The sequence below is a fragment of the Salmo salar genome, chromosome ssa10, assembly GCF_905237065.1.
Source record: "Salmo salar chromosome ssa10, Ssal_v3.1, whole genome shotgun sequence".
NCBI lineage: Eukaryota > Metazoa > Chordata > Actinopteri > Salmoniformes > Salmonidae > Salmo > Salmo salar.
Window position 1 is genome coordinate 9,652,510 of NC_059451.1, and position 18,669 is coordinate 9,671,178.

General features: G+C 43.9%; 1 protein-coding gene across 2 annotated transcripts in view; it reads right to left on the reverse strand.

The window, feature by feature from the left end:
- LOC106613485 (TSC22 domain family protein 2) overlaps window positions 1–17,362 on the reverse strand; it is a 69,153-nt gene extending 51,791 nt beyond the window's left edge. Inside the window, exons 1-2 of one of the 2 annotated variants that reach the window (XM_014215767.2) lie at window positions 14,984–17,362; window positions 11,089–11,807 (exon numbers count right to left, since the gene is read on the reverse strand). In XM_014215767.2, coding sequence (XP_014071242.1) covers window positions 11,774–11,807; window positions 14,984–16,632 — 1,683 coding nt within the window. In that variant the 5' untranslated portion in view covers window positions 16,633–17,362 and the 3' untranslated portion in view covers window positions 11,089–11,773. Of the gene's footprint in view, window positions 1–11,088; window positions 11,808–14,983 lie in introns of those variants that run through there. The other variant, XM_014215765.2, reaches the window with a different exon arrangement.
- Window positions 17,363–18,669: the final 1,307 nt, after the last annotated feature.

Below are 18,669 nucleotides of genomic sequence, written 5' to 3' on the forward strand. Positions count from 1 at the left end.
GTCATGCTTATTTATGATGATGAGGAAGGTACTTTTAAAGAATAACCAGGCATCCTCTACTGACGGGATGAGGTCAATATCCTTCCAGGATACCCGGGTCAGGTCGATTAGAAAGGCCTGCTCGCTGAAGTGTTTTAGGGAGCGTTTGACAGTGTTTACGGATTTGGAGTTGTACCTGGTGCCCGTGTTTACGGATTTGGGGTTGTACCTGGTAGGTTCCTTGATAATTTGTGTGAGATTGAGGGCATCTAGCTTAGATTGCAGGATGGCCGGGGGGTTAAGCATGTCCCAGTTTAGGTCACCTAGCAGCACGAGCTCTGAAGATAGATGGGGGGGCAATCAATTCACATATGGAGTCCAGGGCACAACTGGGGGCAGAGGGTGGTCTATAGCAAGTGGCAACAGTGAGAGACTTGTTTCTAGAAAGGTGTATTTTTAACCTGTTAGGGCTAGGGGGCAGTATTGACACGGCCGGATAAAAAAACGTACCCGATTTAATCTGGTTACTACTCCTGCCCAGTAACTAGAATATGCATATAATTATTGGCTTTGGATAGAAAACACCCAAACGTTTCTAAAACTGTTTGAATGGTGTCTGTGTATAACAGAACTCAAATGGCAGGCCAAAACCTGAGAAGATTCCATGCAGGAAGTGGCCTGTCTGACAAGTAGTGTTTCATCTTGGCTCTTTTTATTGAAGACTGAGGATCTTTGCTCTAACGTGACACTTCCTACGGCTCCCATAGGCTCTCAGAGCCCGGGAAAAAGCTGAACGATATCGAGGCAGCCTCTGGCTGAAACACATTATCGCTTTTGGCAAGTGGCCGATCAGAGTACTATGGGCTTAGGCGCGTGCCCGAGTCGAACCCATGCTTTATTTTCTTTCGTCTGTTTACCTAAACGCAGATTCCCGGTCGGAATATTATCGCTTTTTTATGAGAAAAATGGCATAAAAATGGATTTTAAACAGCGGTTGACATGCTTCGAAGTACGGTAATGGAATATTTAGAATTTTTTGGTCACGAATTGCGCCATGCTCGTCACCCTTATTTACCCTTTCGGATAGTGTCTTGAACGCACAAACAAAACGCCGCTGTTTGGACATAACTATGGATTATCTTGAACCAAACCAACATTTGTTATTGAAGTAGAAGTCCTGGGAGTGCATTCTGACGAAGACAGCAAAGGTAATAACATTTTTCTTATAGTAAATCTGACTTTGATGAGTGCTAAACTTGCTGGGTGTCTAAATAGCTAGCCCTGTGATGCCGGGCTATCTACTGAGAATATTGCAAAATGTGCTTTCACCGAAAAGCTATTTTAACCTGTTAGGGCTAGGGGGCAGTATTGACATGGCTGGATAAAAAAAAACATACCCGATTTAATCTGGTTACCACTCCTACCCAGTAACTAGAATATGCATATACTTATTACATATGGATAGAAAACACCCTAAAGTTTCTAAAACTGTTTTAATGGTGTCTGTGAGTATAACAGAACTCAAATGGCAGGTCAAAACCTGAGAGATTCCTTTACAGGAAGTGGCCTGTCTGACCATTTCTTGAACTTCTTTTCCATCTCTATCTTTTACTAAGGATCTCTGCTCTAACGTGACACTTCCTACGTCGTGCGCTCAGAGCCCGGGAAAAACCTGAATGTCGTCATCCCAGCCCCAGGCTGAAACACATTACCGCCTTTCTCAAGTGGCCGATCAAGGGACTCTGGGCTTAGGCGCGTGACCCGACCGCCCCCGCCTTTGTGATTTTTTCCTCTGTTTGCCGAAAAGGAGATTCCCTGTCGGAATATTATCGCTTTTCTACGAGAAAAATGGCGTAAAAATTGATTTTAAACAGCGGTTGACATGCTTCGAAGTACGGTAATGGAATATTTAGAATTTTTTTGTCACGAATTGCGCCATGCGCGTAACCCTTCTTTACCATTTCGGATAGTGTCTGGAACGCACGAACAAAACGCCGCTATTCGGATATAACGATGGATTATTTTGGACCAAACCAACATTTGTTATTGAAGTAGCAGTCCTGGGAGTGCATTCTGACGAAGACAACAAAAGGTAATCAAACTTTTATAATAGTAAATATGATTATGGTGAGTGCTAAACTTGCCGGGTGTCTAAATAGCTAGCCTGTGATGCCTGGGCTATGTACTTAGAATATTGCAAAATGTGCTTTCACCAAAAAGCCATTTTAAAATCGGACATATCGAGTGCATAGAGGAGGTCTGTATCTATAATTCTTAAAATAATTGTTATGCTTTTTGTGAACGTTTATCGTGAGTAATTTAGTAAAATGTTAGCGAATTCCCCGGAAGTTTGCGGGGGGTATGCTAGTTCTGAACGTCACATGCTAATGTAAAAAGCTGGTTTTTGATATAAATATGAACTTGATTGAACAAAACATGCATGTATTGTATAACATAATGTCCTAGGGTTGTCATCTTATGAAGATCATCAAAGGTTAGTGCTGCATTTAGCTGTGGTTTGGGTTTATGTGACATTATATGCTAGCTTGAAAAATGGGTGTCTGATTATTTCTGGCTGGGTACTCTGCTGACATAGTCTAATGTTTTGCTTTCGTTGTAAAGCCTTTTTGAAATCGGACAGTGTGGTTAGATTAACGAGAGTCTTGTCTTTAAAATGGTGAAAAATAGTCATATGTTTGAAAAATTGAAGTTTTGGGATTTTTGAGGTTTTTGAATAACGCGCCACGGGATTACACTGGCTGTTACGTAGGTGGGACGATTTCGTCCCACCTACCCTAGAGAGGTTAAAAGTAGAAGCTCGAATTGTTTGGGTACAGACCTGGATAGTATGACAGAACTCTGCAGGCTCTCTCTGCAATAGATTGCAACTCCGCCCCCTTTGGCAGTTCTATCTGGTTGTAAAATGTTATAGTTAGGGATGGAAATGTCAGGGTTTTCGGTGGTCTTCCTAAGCCAGGATTCAGACACGGCTAAGACATCTGGGTTGGCAGAGTGTGCTAAAGCAGTGGATAAAACAAACTTAGGGAGGATGCTTCTAATGTTAACATGCATGAAACCAAAGGCTTTTACCGTGACAGAAGTCAACAAATGAGAGCACCTGGGGAAAAGGAGTGGAGCTAGGCACTGCAGGTCCTGGATTAACCTCTACATCACCAGAGGAACAGAGGAGGAGTATGATGAGGGTACGGCTTAAGGCTATAAGAACTGGTCGTCTAGTACGTTCAGAACAGAGAGTAAAAGGAGCAGGTTTCTGGGCGCGATAGAATAGATTCAAGGCATAATGTACAGACAAGGGTATGGTAGGATGTGAGTACAGGGGAGGTAAACCAAGGCATTGAGTGATGAGAGATATTGTCTCTCGACACATTTAAACCAGGTGATGTCACCGCATGTGTGGGAGATGGAACTAAAATGGTTGGATAAGGCATATTGAGCAAGGCTAGAGGCTCTACAGTGAAATAAGACGATAATCACTAACCAGAACAGCAATGGACAAGGCATATTGACATTAGGGAGAGGCATGCGTAGCCGAGTGATCATAGGGGTCCAGTGAGTAGATTAGGTTGGCTGGAGAGACAGCGATTCAGACAGCTAGCAGGCCGGTGCTAGAGGGACGTCGCGACGGAGGAAGTCTGTTATAGCCTCCTTGTGCGGTTACTTCGGTAGACCAGTCATGATGTATTAGTAGGGTTCCGTGTAGCAAAGGGGTCCAGTCCAATTGGCAAAGTAGGTATAGTGGCCCAAGAAAGTGGCCGATGGATCTATTCAGCTAACAGTCCAATATGCTCTAGACAGCTAGCGGGCCACGGTTAGCAGATGGGCATTCAGGGGACGTCGCGACATAGGAGCCAGTTGAGTAACCCCCCTCGAGCAGATTACGTCGGTAGTCCAGTCGTGAAGGATCGGTAGGGCTCCGTACCGGCAGTAAAAGGGGTCCAGGCCAGTTGGCAAAATAGGTATTGTAGCCCAGCAGTGGCTGATGGACCTCTTCAGCTAGCCGGGAGATGGGCCTAGCTCCAGGCTAATTGGTGCTTGCTTCGGGACAGACACGTTAGCCAGGAGTAGCCACTCGGATTGCAGCTAGCTAGCTTTTCTATAACAAGGAGGACGCACAAGACATCCTCCAAACACCCCACAGGGCCGACATCCTGTTATTTGCAAGAGGAAGCGACACAGGTACAGAGGACAAAGAGCCGGATGCCTGGTCAGGACCTGGAGAAGGCGAGTGGGAAAACGGCCGTTACCGTCAATACTACTCGCCAACGTGCAATGATTGGACAATAAATTAGACGAGGTACGATCACAAATATCCCACCAACGGGATATCAAAAACTGTAACATCCTATGTTTCATGAAATCGTGGCTGAATGACGACATGGATATTCAGCAAGCGGGATATACGCTGCAACGGCAAGATAGAACAGCACACTCCGGTAAGACGAGGGAGGGTGGTCTGTGCATATTTGTAAACAACAGCTAGTGCACGAAATCTAAGGAAGTCTCTAGATTTCTCGCCTGAAGTAGAGTATATTGTGATAAATTGCAGGCCACACTACTTGCCGAGAGCATTTTCAGCTATACTTTTCGTGGCTGTTAATTTACCACCACAGACAGATGCTGGCACTAAGACCGCACTGTCAGCTGTATAAGGAAATAAGCAAACAGGAAAGCAATTACCCAGAGGCAGCGCCCCTAGTGGCCGGAGACTTTAATGCAGGGAAACTTAAATCAGCTCTACCAAATTTCTATCAACATGTTAAATGTACAACTAGTGCGAGAAAAAAAAATTCTAGATCACCTGTACTCCCCACACAGAGACGCGTACAAAGCTCTCCCTCGCCCTCCATTTGGTAAATCCAACCACAACTCTATCCTCCCGATTCCAGCTTACAAGCAAAAATTAAAGCAGGAAGCACCAGTGACTCGGTCTATAAAAAAAGTGGTCAGATGAAGCAGATGCTATACTACAGGACTGTTTTGTTATCACAGACTGGAACATGTTCCGGGATTCTTCCGATGGCATTGAGGAGTACACATCAGTCACTGGCTTTATCAATAAGTGCATCGAGGATGTCGTCCCCACAGTGACTGTACGTACATACCACAACCAGAAGCCATGGATTACAGGCAACATTCGCACTGAGCTAAAGGGTCGAGCTGCCGCTTTCAAGATGTGGGACTCTAACCCGGAAGCTTGCAAGAAATCCTGCTATGCCCTGCACCGAACCATCAAACAGGCAAAGCGTCAATACATGGCTAAGACTGAATCATACTACACCGGCTCCGACGCTCGTCTTATGTGGCAGGGCTTGCAAACTATTACAGACTACAAAGGGAAGCACAGCTGCGAGCTGCCCAGTGACACGAGCCTACCTGACGAGCTAAATCACTTCAACGCTCGCTTCGAGGCAAGCAACATTGAGGCATGCATTAGAGCATCAGCTGTTCTGGACGACTGTGTGATCACGCTCTCGGTAGCCGACGTGAGTAAGACCTTTAAACAGGTCAACATACATAAGGCTGCAGGGCCAGACGGATTACCAGGATGTGTGCTCCGGGCATGTGCTGACCAACTGGCAGGTGTCTTCACTGACATTTTCAACATGTCCCTGATTGAGTCTGTAACACCAACATGTTTCAAGCAGACCACCATAGTCCCTGTGCCCAAGAACACAAAGGCAACCTGCCTAAATGACTACAGACCGTAGCATTCATGTCCATAGCCATGAAGTGCTTTGAAAGGTTAGTAATGGCTCACATCAACACCATTATCCCAGGAACCCTAGACCCACTCCAATTTGCATACCGCCCAAACAGATCCACAGATGGTGCAATCCCTATTGCACTCCACACTGCCCTTTCCCACCTGGACAAAAGGAACACTTATGTGAGAATGTTATTCATTGACTACAGCTCAGCGTTCAACACCATAGAAGAGATTATCCAGACAACCACAGCAGCTCTCTGAAGCAGCCTACCTGGCTCAACATCCAAGCCCTGATCCTCAGAACATATGGAGGGCCCTAACACAACAAGGCCTACCATTAAACCAGTCTATTGAAGACACCTCATGGAGGTGGAACATTGGCGGATCAGAGCGACGCTCTGTAAAATACGAGACCATCCAAATAATCTCAGAGGGCCGCTCTTCATATCAGTAATCTCAGAGACATGGAATTGCATGGAGGAGAGTCCCATCAGTGGCCCTGAGTGACTCACAAGCTGCCGTTCTCAAAGAACGTAGGAAGTGTCGAATGACCAATATGGTATTTTTTTAGGGCCAATACCGATTTTTTTGGTAAATCTCTTGACAAACTGGGTAAATTAAGATGGCATAGGCCTACTCACAATACAGCTGAATATATATTAAAAAGGGATTGTGTTGCATGCACTGTGATATTGAGCTTGTTTTGGCTGATCATTGGAGTCTACAGTGCTATAGGTGACAAACAATTTGTTTGCCTTCCATTTGGGACTTACAGTGCATTCGGAAAGCATTCAGACCTTTTGACTACTTTACACATTTTGTTAAGTTACAGCCTTATTCTAAAACGTATTAATTTTTCCCTCATCAATACACACACACACACACACACACACACACAATACCCCATAATAACAAGTTTAAAACTTTTTGTACATTTATTAAAAATAAAACAGAAATACCTCATTTACATAAGTATTCAGACCCTTTGCTATGAGACTCGAAATTGAGCTCAGGTGAATCCTGTTTCCATTGATCATCCTTGAGATGTTTCTACAACTTGACTGGAGTCCACCTGTGGTAAATTCAATTGATTGGACATGATTTGGAAAGCACACACACCTGTCTATATAAAAATGTCCCACAGTCAACAGTGCATGTGAGAGCAAAAACCAAACCATGAGGTCAAAGGAATTGCCCTTAGAGCTCCAAGACAGGATTGTGTCGAGACACAGATCTGCAACATTGAAGGTCTGCAGCATTGAAGATACCCAAGAAAACATTCTTAAATGGAAAAAGTATGGAACAACTAAAGACTCTTCATAGAGCTGGCCGCCCGGCCAAACTGAGCAATCGGGGGAGAAGGGTGAAGAGGCAACTCCGGGATGCTGGCCTTCTAGGCAGATTTGCAAAAGGAAAAAGATATCTCAAACTGGCCAATAAGAAGAAAAGATTAAGATGGGCAAAAGAACAGACACTGGACAGAGGAACTCTGCCTAGAAGGCCAGCATCCCGGAGTCACCTCTTCACTGTTGACGTTGAGACTGGTGTTTTGCGGGTACTATTTAATGAAGCTGCCAGTTGAGGACTTGTGAGGCGTCTGTTTCTCAAACTAGACACTAATATACTTGTCCTCTTGCTCAGTTGTGCACCGGGGCTCCCACTTTCTATTCTTGTTAGAGACAGTTTGCGCTGTTCTGTGAAGGGAGTAGTACACAGCGTTGTACGAGATCTTCAGTTTCATGGCAAGTTCACGCATGGAATAGCCTTCATTTCTCAGAACAAGATTAGACTGACGAGTTGCAGAAGAAAGTTGTTTCTGGCCCTTTTGAGCCTGTAATCGAACCCACAAATGCTGATGCTCCAGATACTCAACTAGTCTAAAGAAGGACAGTTTTATTGTTTCTTTAATCAACACAACAGTTTTCAGCTGTGCTAACAATTGCAAAATGGTTCTCTAATGATCAATTAGCCTTTAAAATGATAAACTTGGATTAGCTAACACAACATGTGCCATTGGAACACAGGAGCGATGGCTGCTGATAATGGGCCTCTGTACACCTATGTAGATATTCCACAAAAGAAATCTGCAGTTTACAGCTACAATAGTCATTTACAACATTAACAATGATTCTGATCAATTTGATGTTATTTTAAATGGACCATTTTTTTTTGCTTTTCTTTCAAAAGCAATGACATTTCTAAATGACCCCAAACTTTTGAACGTTAGTGTGTATGTAGGTAGGTCGGTAGGTCGGTAGGCAGGTAGGCTGGCAGGTATATATTTTTAATTTGGGACAGTTCATGTTCAGTTTGGGATGGCTTAAATTGCATTTTGGGAAAATTCTGGGACTGATGGAAAAAGTTAAGTCTCGAGCCATGATCGTAACCAATGTAATGAAATACAAGTTACATTTCTGAAATATGTAGGTGAACTTATGAGACTCGGTCAAGTCATCTGATGTAACCTACAAAAAAACAAGCAGCCCAGGACATAGGCTAGTACAGGTCAGAGAGCCCACCCAAAGGACTCATTGAACATTTCTAAGAATCTGAAGGGGTCCATTAGTCATTGTCATCACCAGGAGAACAGTCGTCTACTTGGGTAGTGGGCCGAGAACGATAAGGTTTTGACAATTTCTCTTTGGTCTTGAGACTTCCCTTTGAAATGAAGCCCAGAGATACTTCACATACTGTAACCACTATGAAAAAAATGGTGTGTAAGGAAGAGTGAGAGAAAGCAAGAGAGCGATAAAATGCCAGGGGGAGACAGCAAGAGAGATGCCTGGCCAACATGCACAGTTGTTTGTACATGGTCAACATTCTGGGAACTGCCTGTGACACACTATGGGGCTGATTCAATTCCAAATGTAAACTGGGTTAGTATGGACTCTGAAGGCAAAACAACAATGTTCTTGTTTCAGAGTTGTTTTTCTTAGAGGAGGGACCCTTGTCTGTGGAAGCTGAAATACACACTTGTATTTACATAACTTAACAGTGTCAGACATTTTTATAAGGTTAATAATATGGAAAACGGCCATTTAAAATGAACATTTTGAACTTGGGACTAGTTCCCAGATCCAAAGCACGTCTACTATTAGGTCTTCCTATTTTACACAGAGGTCAGGGGTCATTCCATGAGGATGAATTTAACATTTTGAAGGGGCCATTTGCAGTATCAATAACCTTAAAATTCCACAGTAAAAATGTCTGATGCCGTTATAATAAGTTAGATACAAGTGTGTAGTTGCAAAGTGAAAAGGTTACCATGTCTGCTTAGTAGTCACAGATCACACACTATTTAAAAGCACATTCTAAAATAGTCATCAACATTATTCTAGGAAACACAGCGTTTGAGGTCATTTTGTAAAACAGGGTTAGTGTTACAATTTCAAAGAAGCACTATTTTTATTGTAGTTATTTTCAGTGTTGTTTTTATAAGATAACATATCTACAGTTGTTTGTCATGAACATGGACTGTCAAGTCATTTCCTACAAAAAGTTGATCAGATAAAGCATGAAAATTAAATGAACTGTATTTGTTATATTTGAATGTTAAAATAGGGTTACAGAACGTTTCGGTTTTTTTTTTCTCTCTCTCAATTTGGCTGCATCTTTAAGTGCACTAATATCATAGGCTAATTTATTTGGGGCTAACTCACCACCTACGTAAGTGGAAACGAAAAAACATATTAGCTAGATCAAACTCTAAATATAATACCCACTGCTAGTAGCCTTGTATTAATCTAAGATATGTTTAATGTCCCCAAAAAAGTTGCAGTTGTAGCCTAGCGCCCAATGCAATGGCCAATGCGTATTTCGCATGCACTGCATATCAAAGCCATATTAAATATCTTAGTTGTAAAATAGTTGCTATTGAGCTCAAAACTGAGAGCTGAGAAATAACAAATACAGTGGATTTGGAAAGTATTCAGACCCCTTGACGTTTTCCAGATTTTGTTACCTTAGACTTATTCTGAAATGTATTAAATAGTATCCCCCCCTCATCAATCTACACACTATACTCCATAATGAGTATAGTGCGCATCCTAGTTCCATTAACCATCCTTGAGATGTTTCTATAACTTGTCCACCTGTGGTAAATTCAATTAATTGGACATGATTTGGAAAGGCACACACAGCTATATAAGGTCCCACAGTTGACAGTGCATGTCAGTGCAAAAACCAAGCCATGAGGTCGAAAGAAATTGTACATAGAGCTCAGATCGGGGGAAGGGTACCAAAAAATGGCTGCAGCATTGAAGGTTTCCAAGAACACAGTGGCCTCCATCATTCTTAAATGGAAGAAGTTTGGAACCACCAAGACCCTTCCTAGAGCTAGCTACCCGGCCAAACTGAGAAATCGGGGGAGAAGGGCCTTGGTCAGCGAGGTGACCTAGAACCTGATGGTCACTCTGACAGAGCTCCAGAGTTCATCTGTGGAGATGGGAGAACCTTCCAGAAGGACAACCATCTCTGCAGCACTCAACCAATCAGGCCTTTATGGTAGAGTGGCCAGACGGAAGCCAGTCCTCAGTAAAAGGCACATGACAGCCCGCTTGGAGCTTGCCAAAAGGCACCTAAAGGACTCTGACCACGAGAAACGAGATTCTCTGGTCTGATGAAAGCAAGATTGAACTCTTTGTCCTGAATGAACAGAGCAAAGTACAGAGAGATCCTTGATGAAAACCTGCTCCAGAGCGCTCAGGGCCTCAGACTGGGGGGCGAAGGTTCACCTTCAAACAGGACAACGACCGTCAGTACACATCCAAGACAACACAGGAGTGGCTTAGGGACAAGTCTCAATGTCCTTGAGTGGCCCAGCCAGAGCTCGGACTTGAACCCGATCGAACATCTCTGGAGAGACTTGAAAATAGCTGTGCAGCGACGCTCCCCATCCAACCAGACCGCACTTGAGAGGATCTGCGGAGAAGAATGAGAGAAACTCCCCAAATAAATGTGTGCCAAGCTTGTGGCGTCATACCGAAGACTCGAGACTAATCCCTGTCAACAAAGTACTTAGTAAAAGGTCTTAATATTTCTGTAAATGTAATGTCAGTTTTTTATAAATGAGCAAAAATGTATAAAAACCTGTTTTTACTTTGTCATTATGGGGTATTGTGTGTAGACAGACAGAAAAAAACATTTTAATCAATTTTAGAATAAGGCTGTAACATAACATGTGGAAAAAGGGAAGGGCTCGGAATACTTTCCGAATGCAATGTATATACAGTACCACAAGAGATTATTTATTTTTACTACTTTCTACATTGTAGAATAATAGTGAAAACATCAAAACGATGAAATAACACATATGGAATCATGTAGTAACCAAAAAATAATAATACAATAAAATAGAGTTAAAATATATTTTAGATTCTTCAAAATAGCCACCCTTTGCCTTGATAACAGCTTTGCACACTCTTGGCATCAGTGTATTAGTGTTTTGAAACTTTTTTTGTGGACCCCAGGAAGAGTAGCTGCTGCTTCTGCAAAAGTTCATGGGGATCCAAATAAACAAATATAGGCTAGCCTACCAGCATACACACTCCAAGGTTAACCAAACTTCAGCACAGGAACATTCTACACACGTGTTCTGGTGCGCATCTATAGGAACCCTCTGGAGATCCCCCCCCAAGAGTCTATAAACAGTGAGAGTAAAAGCCAACAAGAGTCAGCCTGAACAATGATAGATTAAGGACAGAAAAAAGCCCAACATCAACCACCCCAGGTCAGGACCGATCGAGGCAGTTGACAGAGGCGAGGCCTGGTGACTCAATCGAGCCATGTTATCTCATAGCTAACTGGGCCCCAGATCCATTGGCTATCATCGCCACCTGTCCCCTCTGTCCACTCAACCTCCGACACAGCCTGTCCTGGGCTGCGTCCCAAATGGCACCCTGTAGGGCTCTGGTCAAAAGCAGTGCCGGTTACACAGGGCTCCCCTGATGTCATGGCCGACATACGAGAACGATTAGCAAATGGGCACGGCTGTTCCCCGATGACATCACACTGGCAACAACTCGCTCTGTCCACCACCATTCCTCCTTCTCTCCCCTATCATGCACATCAACAACTCTGTGATGCTGGCCTGGAACAAAGTCTGTCGGCAAACAATGATTAGTTTCAGGAAAAAAAGCATCGGGACAATACAATCAGACCTCATTTCACACACACCCCGCTATACTAGAGACAATTGAAAAGTGGGTATTGATGAGGTGGCATGCTAGGACGAGAGCAAGGAGACATTCGACACCATTTTGAGAACAAAACACAGAGCTACATGCTAGGAGCGTATTCATTTCAGTTAAAGTGTCAGCTGCAAAACAATTACTTTTAGTGTAATTTATTTGAGAGCCCTCAACTCAAAAAGGAGAGGTGGTAAATAAGGGGTACTGATTGTCTATAACGAAGTGGGTTATTATCCAGTTTTTGTGGGCGGAGGCATCATGCCTATAGGGGGCACACAGGCATGTGCCCCCTCAGATTTGTCCTGTAAAAATGTTTTTGTTGTTTCTCTGTATACTACTAGCAACTTTATCAAGTCGGCTTTAGTTTCCCAATCTGGGATAGCCATCTCCCAGCCTCATAGCTAGCTACCAAGAAGCCATTTCAGGCTATCAATAAAGTTAGAGTAGCTAGCTTGTCAAGCCATAGGTGGGACGTCCATAAGACTCAGCCTACCCTAATATAAACTGAATTAAATTACCAAAATTATTTTGCCTACTCCTATCAATACAGAAATAAATTAAATCATTCAAAATAGGCTACTACACCAGAAAGTATGGTTGAGCCACAGAGGATCATTAGCTTCTTTAAAAATGTATTGTTTTAAATCGCATTGTCTACAGTCGGAAGGGCATGCCATTTCGGCAGCATGAGCGGCAAACACCAAATAGATTATTATTGAGTTGCGACTGTCAGTGAAAAGTAGAGGCCCAGCCAGGCATATCGCTATATTTCTAAACACAATCGCGGGAAAACGTAGTTTGGAAAGCAAATGACTATTGCTGTAAAGAGAAGACAAAGAAATTCTCAACTTAATTGAGCTAACATTATAGCCTATATTATTGGCACCAGTTGAGAGTATCGATCATATTCCCGGTGAGTTCGTATACTCACTCCATCATTGGTGGGTCAGTGCCACTTGAAAGTTTGTTTTTAGACAATTTCCTCCTCCAGGTTAGATGGATGTCAAATTGTATTTGTATCAAAGCCATATTAAATATCTTAGTTGTAAAATAGTTGCTATTGAGCTCAAAACTGAGAGCTGAGAAATAACAAATACAGTGCATTTGGAAAGTACTCAGACCCCTTGACGTTTTCCAGATTTTGTTACCTTAGACTTATTCTGAAATGTATTAAATAGTTTCCCCCCCTCATCAATCTACACACTATACTCCATAATGACAAAGCAAAAACAGGTTGAGCTCAGGTGCATCCTAGTTCCATTAACCATCCTTGAGATGTTTCTATAACTTGTCCACCTGTGGTAAATTCAATTAATTGGACATGATTTGGAAAGACACACACGGCTATATAAGGTCCCACAGTTGACAGTGCATGTCAGTGCAAAAACCAAGCCATGAGGTCGAAAGAAATTGTACGTAGAGCTCAGATCGGGGGAAGGGTACCAAAAAATGGCTGCAGCATTGAAGGTCCCAAAGAACACAGTTGCCGCCATCATTCTTAAATGGAAGAAGTTTGGAACCACCAAGACCCTTCCTAGAGCTAGCTACCCGGCCAAACTGAGAAATCGGGGGAGAAGGGCCTTGGTCAGGGATGTGACCTAGAACCTGATGGTCACTCTGACAGAGCTCCAGAGTTCATCTGTGGAGATGGGAGAACCTTCCAGAAGGACAACCATCTCTACAGCACTCAACCAATCAGGCCTTTATGGTCTAGTGGCCAGACGGAAGCCAGTCCTCAGTAAAAGGCACATGACAGCCCGCTTGGAGCTTGCCAAAAGGCACCTAAAGGACTCTGACCACGAGAAACGAGATTCTCTGGTCTGATGAAAGCAAGATTGAACTCTTTGGCCTGAATGAACAGAGCAAATTACAGAGAGATCCTTGATGAAAACCTTCTCCAGAGCGCTCAGGACCTCAGACTGAGGGCGAAGGTTCACCTTCCAACAGGACAACGACCATAAGTACCCCTCATCAATCTTCTCGTAGGACTATGAGATGGATCAGACAATTTTTATTGATCTGTTTGTCAGTGTCAGCAAAGTAGGCTACCCTGTCATTTTTGTCATATTATAAAAGATTCTGCTAATGTCTCCACCTTCCAGTCATATAAAGTGTAGTAGATTAGCATGAAATATGTTTATAAAAAGATTGAGTTATGTTATTAGCCCAAATTAGGACTATGCAATCTACTCATGACATTAGGAATAGTATACCATCTTACATAAAAGTCTGCAAATGCGATAATGCACAGAATGCTTTATTATAAAGGTGCATTGTTATGGTGAAAATGATCTTCCCCAAACTTAAAACAACTCACGCGCCACCTGTGTCTCTAACGATCTTAGCTGGCATGCCTGCTGGCAAGGTTGGTAGACTTTAGAAAACCAAGCAATAACTAAATGTAAAGAATAAAACTCACATAAGACTCTCCTTTAAATCTTTTACCCAGATTTTCGCAAGAGATGCATATTTAGTTTCTTTAAAAATAGAACCACTAGTCAAGTAGGATACAGACGGCTCAAGAGGTATGCTTAGATATGCAGAATGGACATTTTTATATTAGAATTAAGCATAAATTATTATATGTTTCAGGTCTTTAAGAAATTCAATTCTCGAACAGGGTCATATATCCAACCCCCCCACCAGCTATCCTCAAGTATTTTGTGCCTCCTGTTTGTGGGCACAAAAGAAAAACACCAAAACTTTACGATAGTTCTCTCTGGCGCAATGCTCCTCCCTGCCAGCCGCACTCCCGCCTGCCAAACTCCAAATTTACTCTCTGAACACAACTGCAAGACATGTTTTTACATACAACTAAACAATTCCAGGAATAGCATACCTCACACCAGCCTTGGCAAGGGGAGGTGTTCACTACACAATGTCGAGTATGACTGCATTGCTGCAGAATGTGATGTAAAACATGATTACGTTTTTTTTTGTTTATCTTAACATGATGCCCATTGACACCTGTTGAGTGTGAATGTATAAACACCTTGTGTGTACACTAAAGAATACAATGAGGTTGAACATTGAGATAGGGAGTGGCCACTGGCATTTTAAATGAAATTGAAACAGTCATCTTTCTTACCCATCCTCATCCCCATCCATGGGAATGGCTATCCCGAACAGACTGTTGACGGTGGGATTGGCCAGCTGCAGGCTCTCTGGGATAAAAGGCCTCATGAAATCTTTTCCCAGGGTGGCGTTGGGCTGAGGAAGGTTGTCTGACCTCCTGCGGCTGTCATCCTCTTGGCTGGCTGCGGGAAGGCCCTGCCCAGCAGATCCCGACGTGGCCCCACTGCAAACTACCTGGGCCTGGGAGAGTCCTCCTGGGCCTGGGGGGGTGTTGGTGGCGCTGGGCACTGTGGCAGGCACGTTCTGGACAACGGAGGCTGTGGAAGGTGCGAGGACACTGCCCACTCCACCTGAAGGCAGGGGCTGACTCACAGGGTGCTGTATGGCACCCCCGGGCAGGAGAGGGGCCATCACTGCACCGCTGCCCACCTGCAGTAACATCCCCGGGACTGAGGCTAATGGACCGCTGTGCAGAGACCCTGTCAGCTCCCCGGCCTGAGCCAACAACCCCAGCACCTGAGCACTGGGGCCGGCTGGGGTGATGACAGGCGAGGGGCCCTGGCTCGCAGGAGGCCCCACAGTGAGGGAGGCCATAGGGAGGGTTTGAGTGCTGGAGCTCTGAGGCTGGTGAGGGGGTAAGTAGTCCAGCTGACTGGGGTGCGTGCCAGAGGGATGAGCAGAGTAGGCAAACTGCTGGGCTTGCGTGGCAAGAGGCATATGGGGAAATTTTTTCAGCATGCCGCCTTGGGGCGCCCCGTTGAGGCCAGTAGGGTGAAGTGTTTGGGGGACAGCGGGCTGGACGTTGACCTGGGCCTGGGATACCACTGCTGAGTAACCCATGGGCTGGAAGGAACTCCCCCCGTTCCCTATTTGGGGCGCTAGGCCGTAGCCTTGCTGCTGAGGCTCCGGAGGATGGCCATGATGGATAGTGGAGTAGCCACTATCACCTGTGGACTCTTGAGCCTCTGTGGACAGGGTACTAGAAGCAACCACAGAGTCTCCTGTGGCCCCAAGCCCAGTGTCCCTGTCTGCATTGTGGTCAAGGGTGACAGTGTGTTTTATGCTATCCACAGTCCTGCTCATGCCAGAGCCCTCAGAATCTCTCTCATAGAACTCTGTACATGTCCATCTGCCCCGTCTGAAGGGCTCCCCTGTACCATGGTCAAGTTTAATGACCCTGAAACGTGAACTATAGCTTACAGTGGTTGTAGTGCTAGGCGCAGCTGGGGGCGTTTGAGCCACACTTGTTGGGGAGACATTCGCAGCAGGGACAGCATTGACTGTTGTCAGCTGCTGAGTTGCCAAGGTTGGAATGGAGGGCTTACTCGCGGCTGGTACAGGCACACTACCCCCTAAAAGGTTTTGATTGACATGACTTCTGCCTGTACTTCTAAAAGCGTGCCCCCCGTTAAAATGACCTGTTGCAGCCTCCACTTCCCCTACGTTGTTTAAGGTTTCCTCGGATGAACTTCTGTCACATACCCCCGTGTCAATATCGGCCCGTGACAAGTCGAATATTTCTGATGACACATCCTCGGTTCTGGATTCGTCAGGGTCGTCCAGACTCTCGGTGTCATCCGTGATGCTACTGGCCGCCACCTGAGCCTGTGTCACACTTGTGATTTGAAAACAGCTCTTCTTCTTTGCTGGCATTTTTGACATATTTAATATGTTAGTCACTCCAGCTCTCTATTTACAGATTAAAGTGTTAAGTATGAGCTCAATTAGTTAGGTAGTCTTCTAACTTATCCATCTAAAGAACTCACAGTTTATAACGAGAGACAAGTATGCGACATCTTCCTTGCTCCCCTCTCCTGTTGCAGAGTGTGTCTGAGTATAAAAACGAACAAACAAATTTCCTCTGAACTCGGACAAGGTAACTAGCAAGCTAGTCTCCGTCAGCACTAAAAGTGACAAGTCTCCCGATACCACCGTCTCCTCTCCTCCGGCTCCTCCAGACCTGGCCTCCCGTGTGAGGTATTTTTACGGCCCGGAGTTGCAAGCAGGCCGCTGTCGCAGTTACTGCTCACCGGCAGCTACCGATACTTCAGTCTGACTGGCGGGCCTCGTTTTTCACCACTCTCCCTTTTAGCTAGCCAGCCAGCTAATGTAGCTAAAAGCGAACTAGCTAGCTAGCCAAATAGCTATCGTTAGTTCTCTCCTTACACAGGAACCAGCCTGCACGACATCATATAAACAAGTCCATATCCTTCTTCAACTCGTCACATGGAATCTATATCCTCCTACAGTAGACATAAATTCCTGAATTGAAGAAAGTTCAGCTTCCCCGTCCTCGGGTTCTCTCACTCTTTAGAACTCCTACTGTGACTGAAATTCACTTACTAGCAGGCTAGCTCAAGTATGGCTCTGCTCATTCTCTACCACTCGACAAGATGGCAAAAAAAAACGCACAGCACTCTGGGAGAGTTGCGCATTGGCGTCCTGTCTGTGATTGGCGTGCATAAATCATTTGAGAATTGAATAATTCGGAGGGGATACGATGATTTGCTAATATTCTGAAAGAATACGGTATCTAAAACACATTTCATATCCCCAAATATCCCCAGACACGTGTGAAATTTCTGCCAACATAGACATCTGTGTTTGGTTAATATTGGGTCAGATACAGATCAGCCTTGATTTCAACGTCCACATAGACGGCCTTAATTTCTCCCAAAAATGTCTAGATTATCTGAACAAATAATAGGTCCTACCGGAATAAATCTAAACAAATCATTGACATCTATGTTTCACAAGTTTGGACAGTGCAGCACAGTACAATAGAGCGCAGTAGAGTAAAGTGTAGTTCAGTACAGTAGAGTACAGCACAGTATAATGTACTATATTGTACCCTACTTTACTCTAATATGTTCTGCTGAATTTAACTGTACTGTACTCTACTGAATTAAACTGTACTCTACTGAATTAAACTCTTCTGTACTGTACCGTACTGTACTATACTGTAATGTACTCTACTGAATAAAACTAATGTCCTGTGCTGTTCAAACTTGTGAAACAGCCTAGAGGTCTATGATTCGTTCAGATTTGGTCTGGTCCTGACAGACCAACTGTGTACTTGTTTGGGGGCGGAGCTCGTTAGAATAATAACCAGCATGCTTTGCAAGTGTTGGTTTTATGCTTAGGTGGTATACGGTATATACCTTATACAGGGGTATTTGGAAAGTTTTATCAATACATGTGTATATTTGTGGCTACTTTTTAAGTAAATACCTGTAGTCAACTTGTGAAATACGTTAGGAGATAAACCAGATCAAGTTCTTCATTTAACCTGTCACATTATTTTACTTTATGAGCTTACCATAGTTACCGAGAATGGTTGAGCCAGACAAGGGTTTGTTTGAAAATAGCACAATGGGTGAAAGCAGGAGCTGGTGAGTCCAGCTGTGTATTGACAGGGGTTGTGTTTTATATTGAAAGTCAACAGTGTTTTGTTTTTTTACTTCAACAGAGGGATCAGGGACTTGCAACCATTGTTTTCCTTCACAGAAAATATATTAGTGCAACAGATTCTGCAGAAAATAGCTTCATCTTTATCAGATGACAAAAGAAATGCAATGCTATTTGGATGGCAGCCACACAAGGAAATGAGCTTACAATGAAAAATAAGGATTTTTTTTCAAAAACGATGCATGGCCATCATTTATAATGTTTATCATAGAAATAATATATCCAGCTACA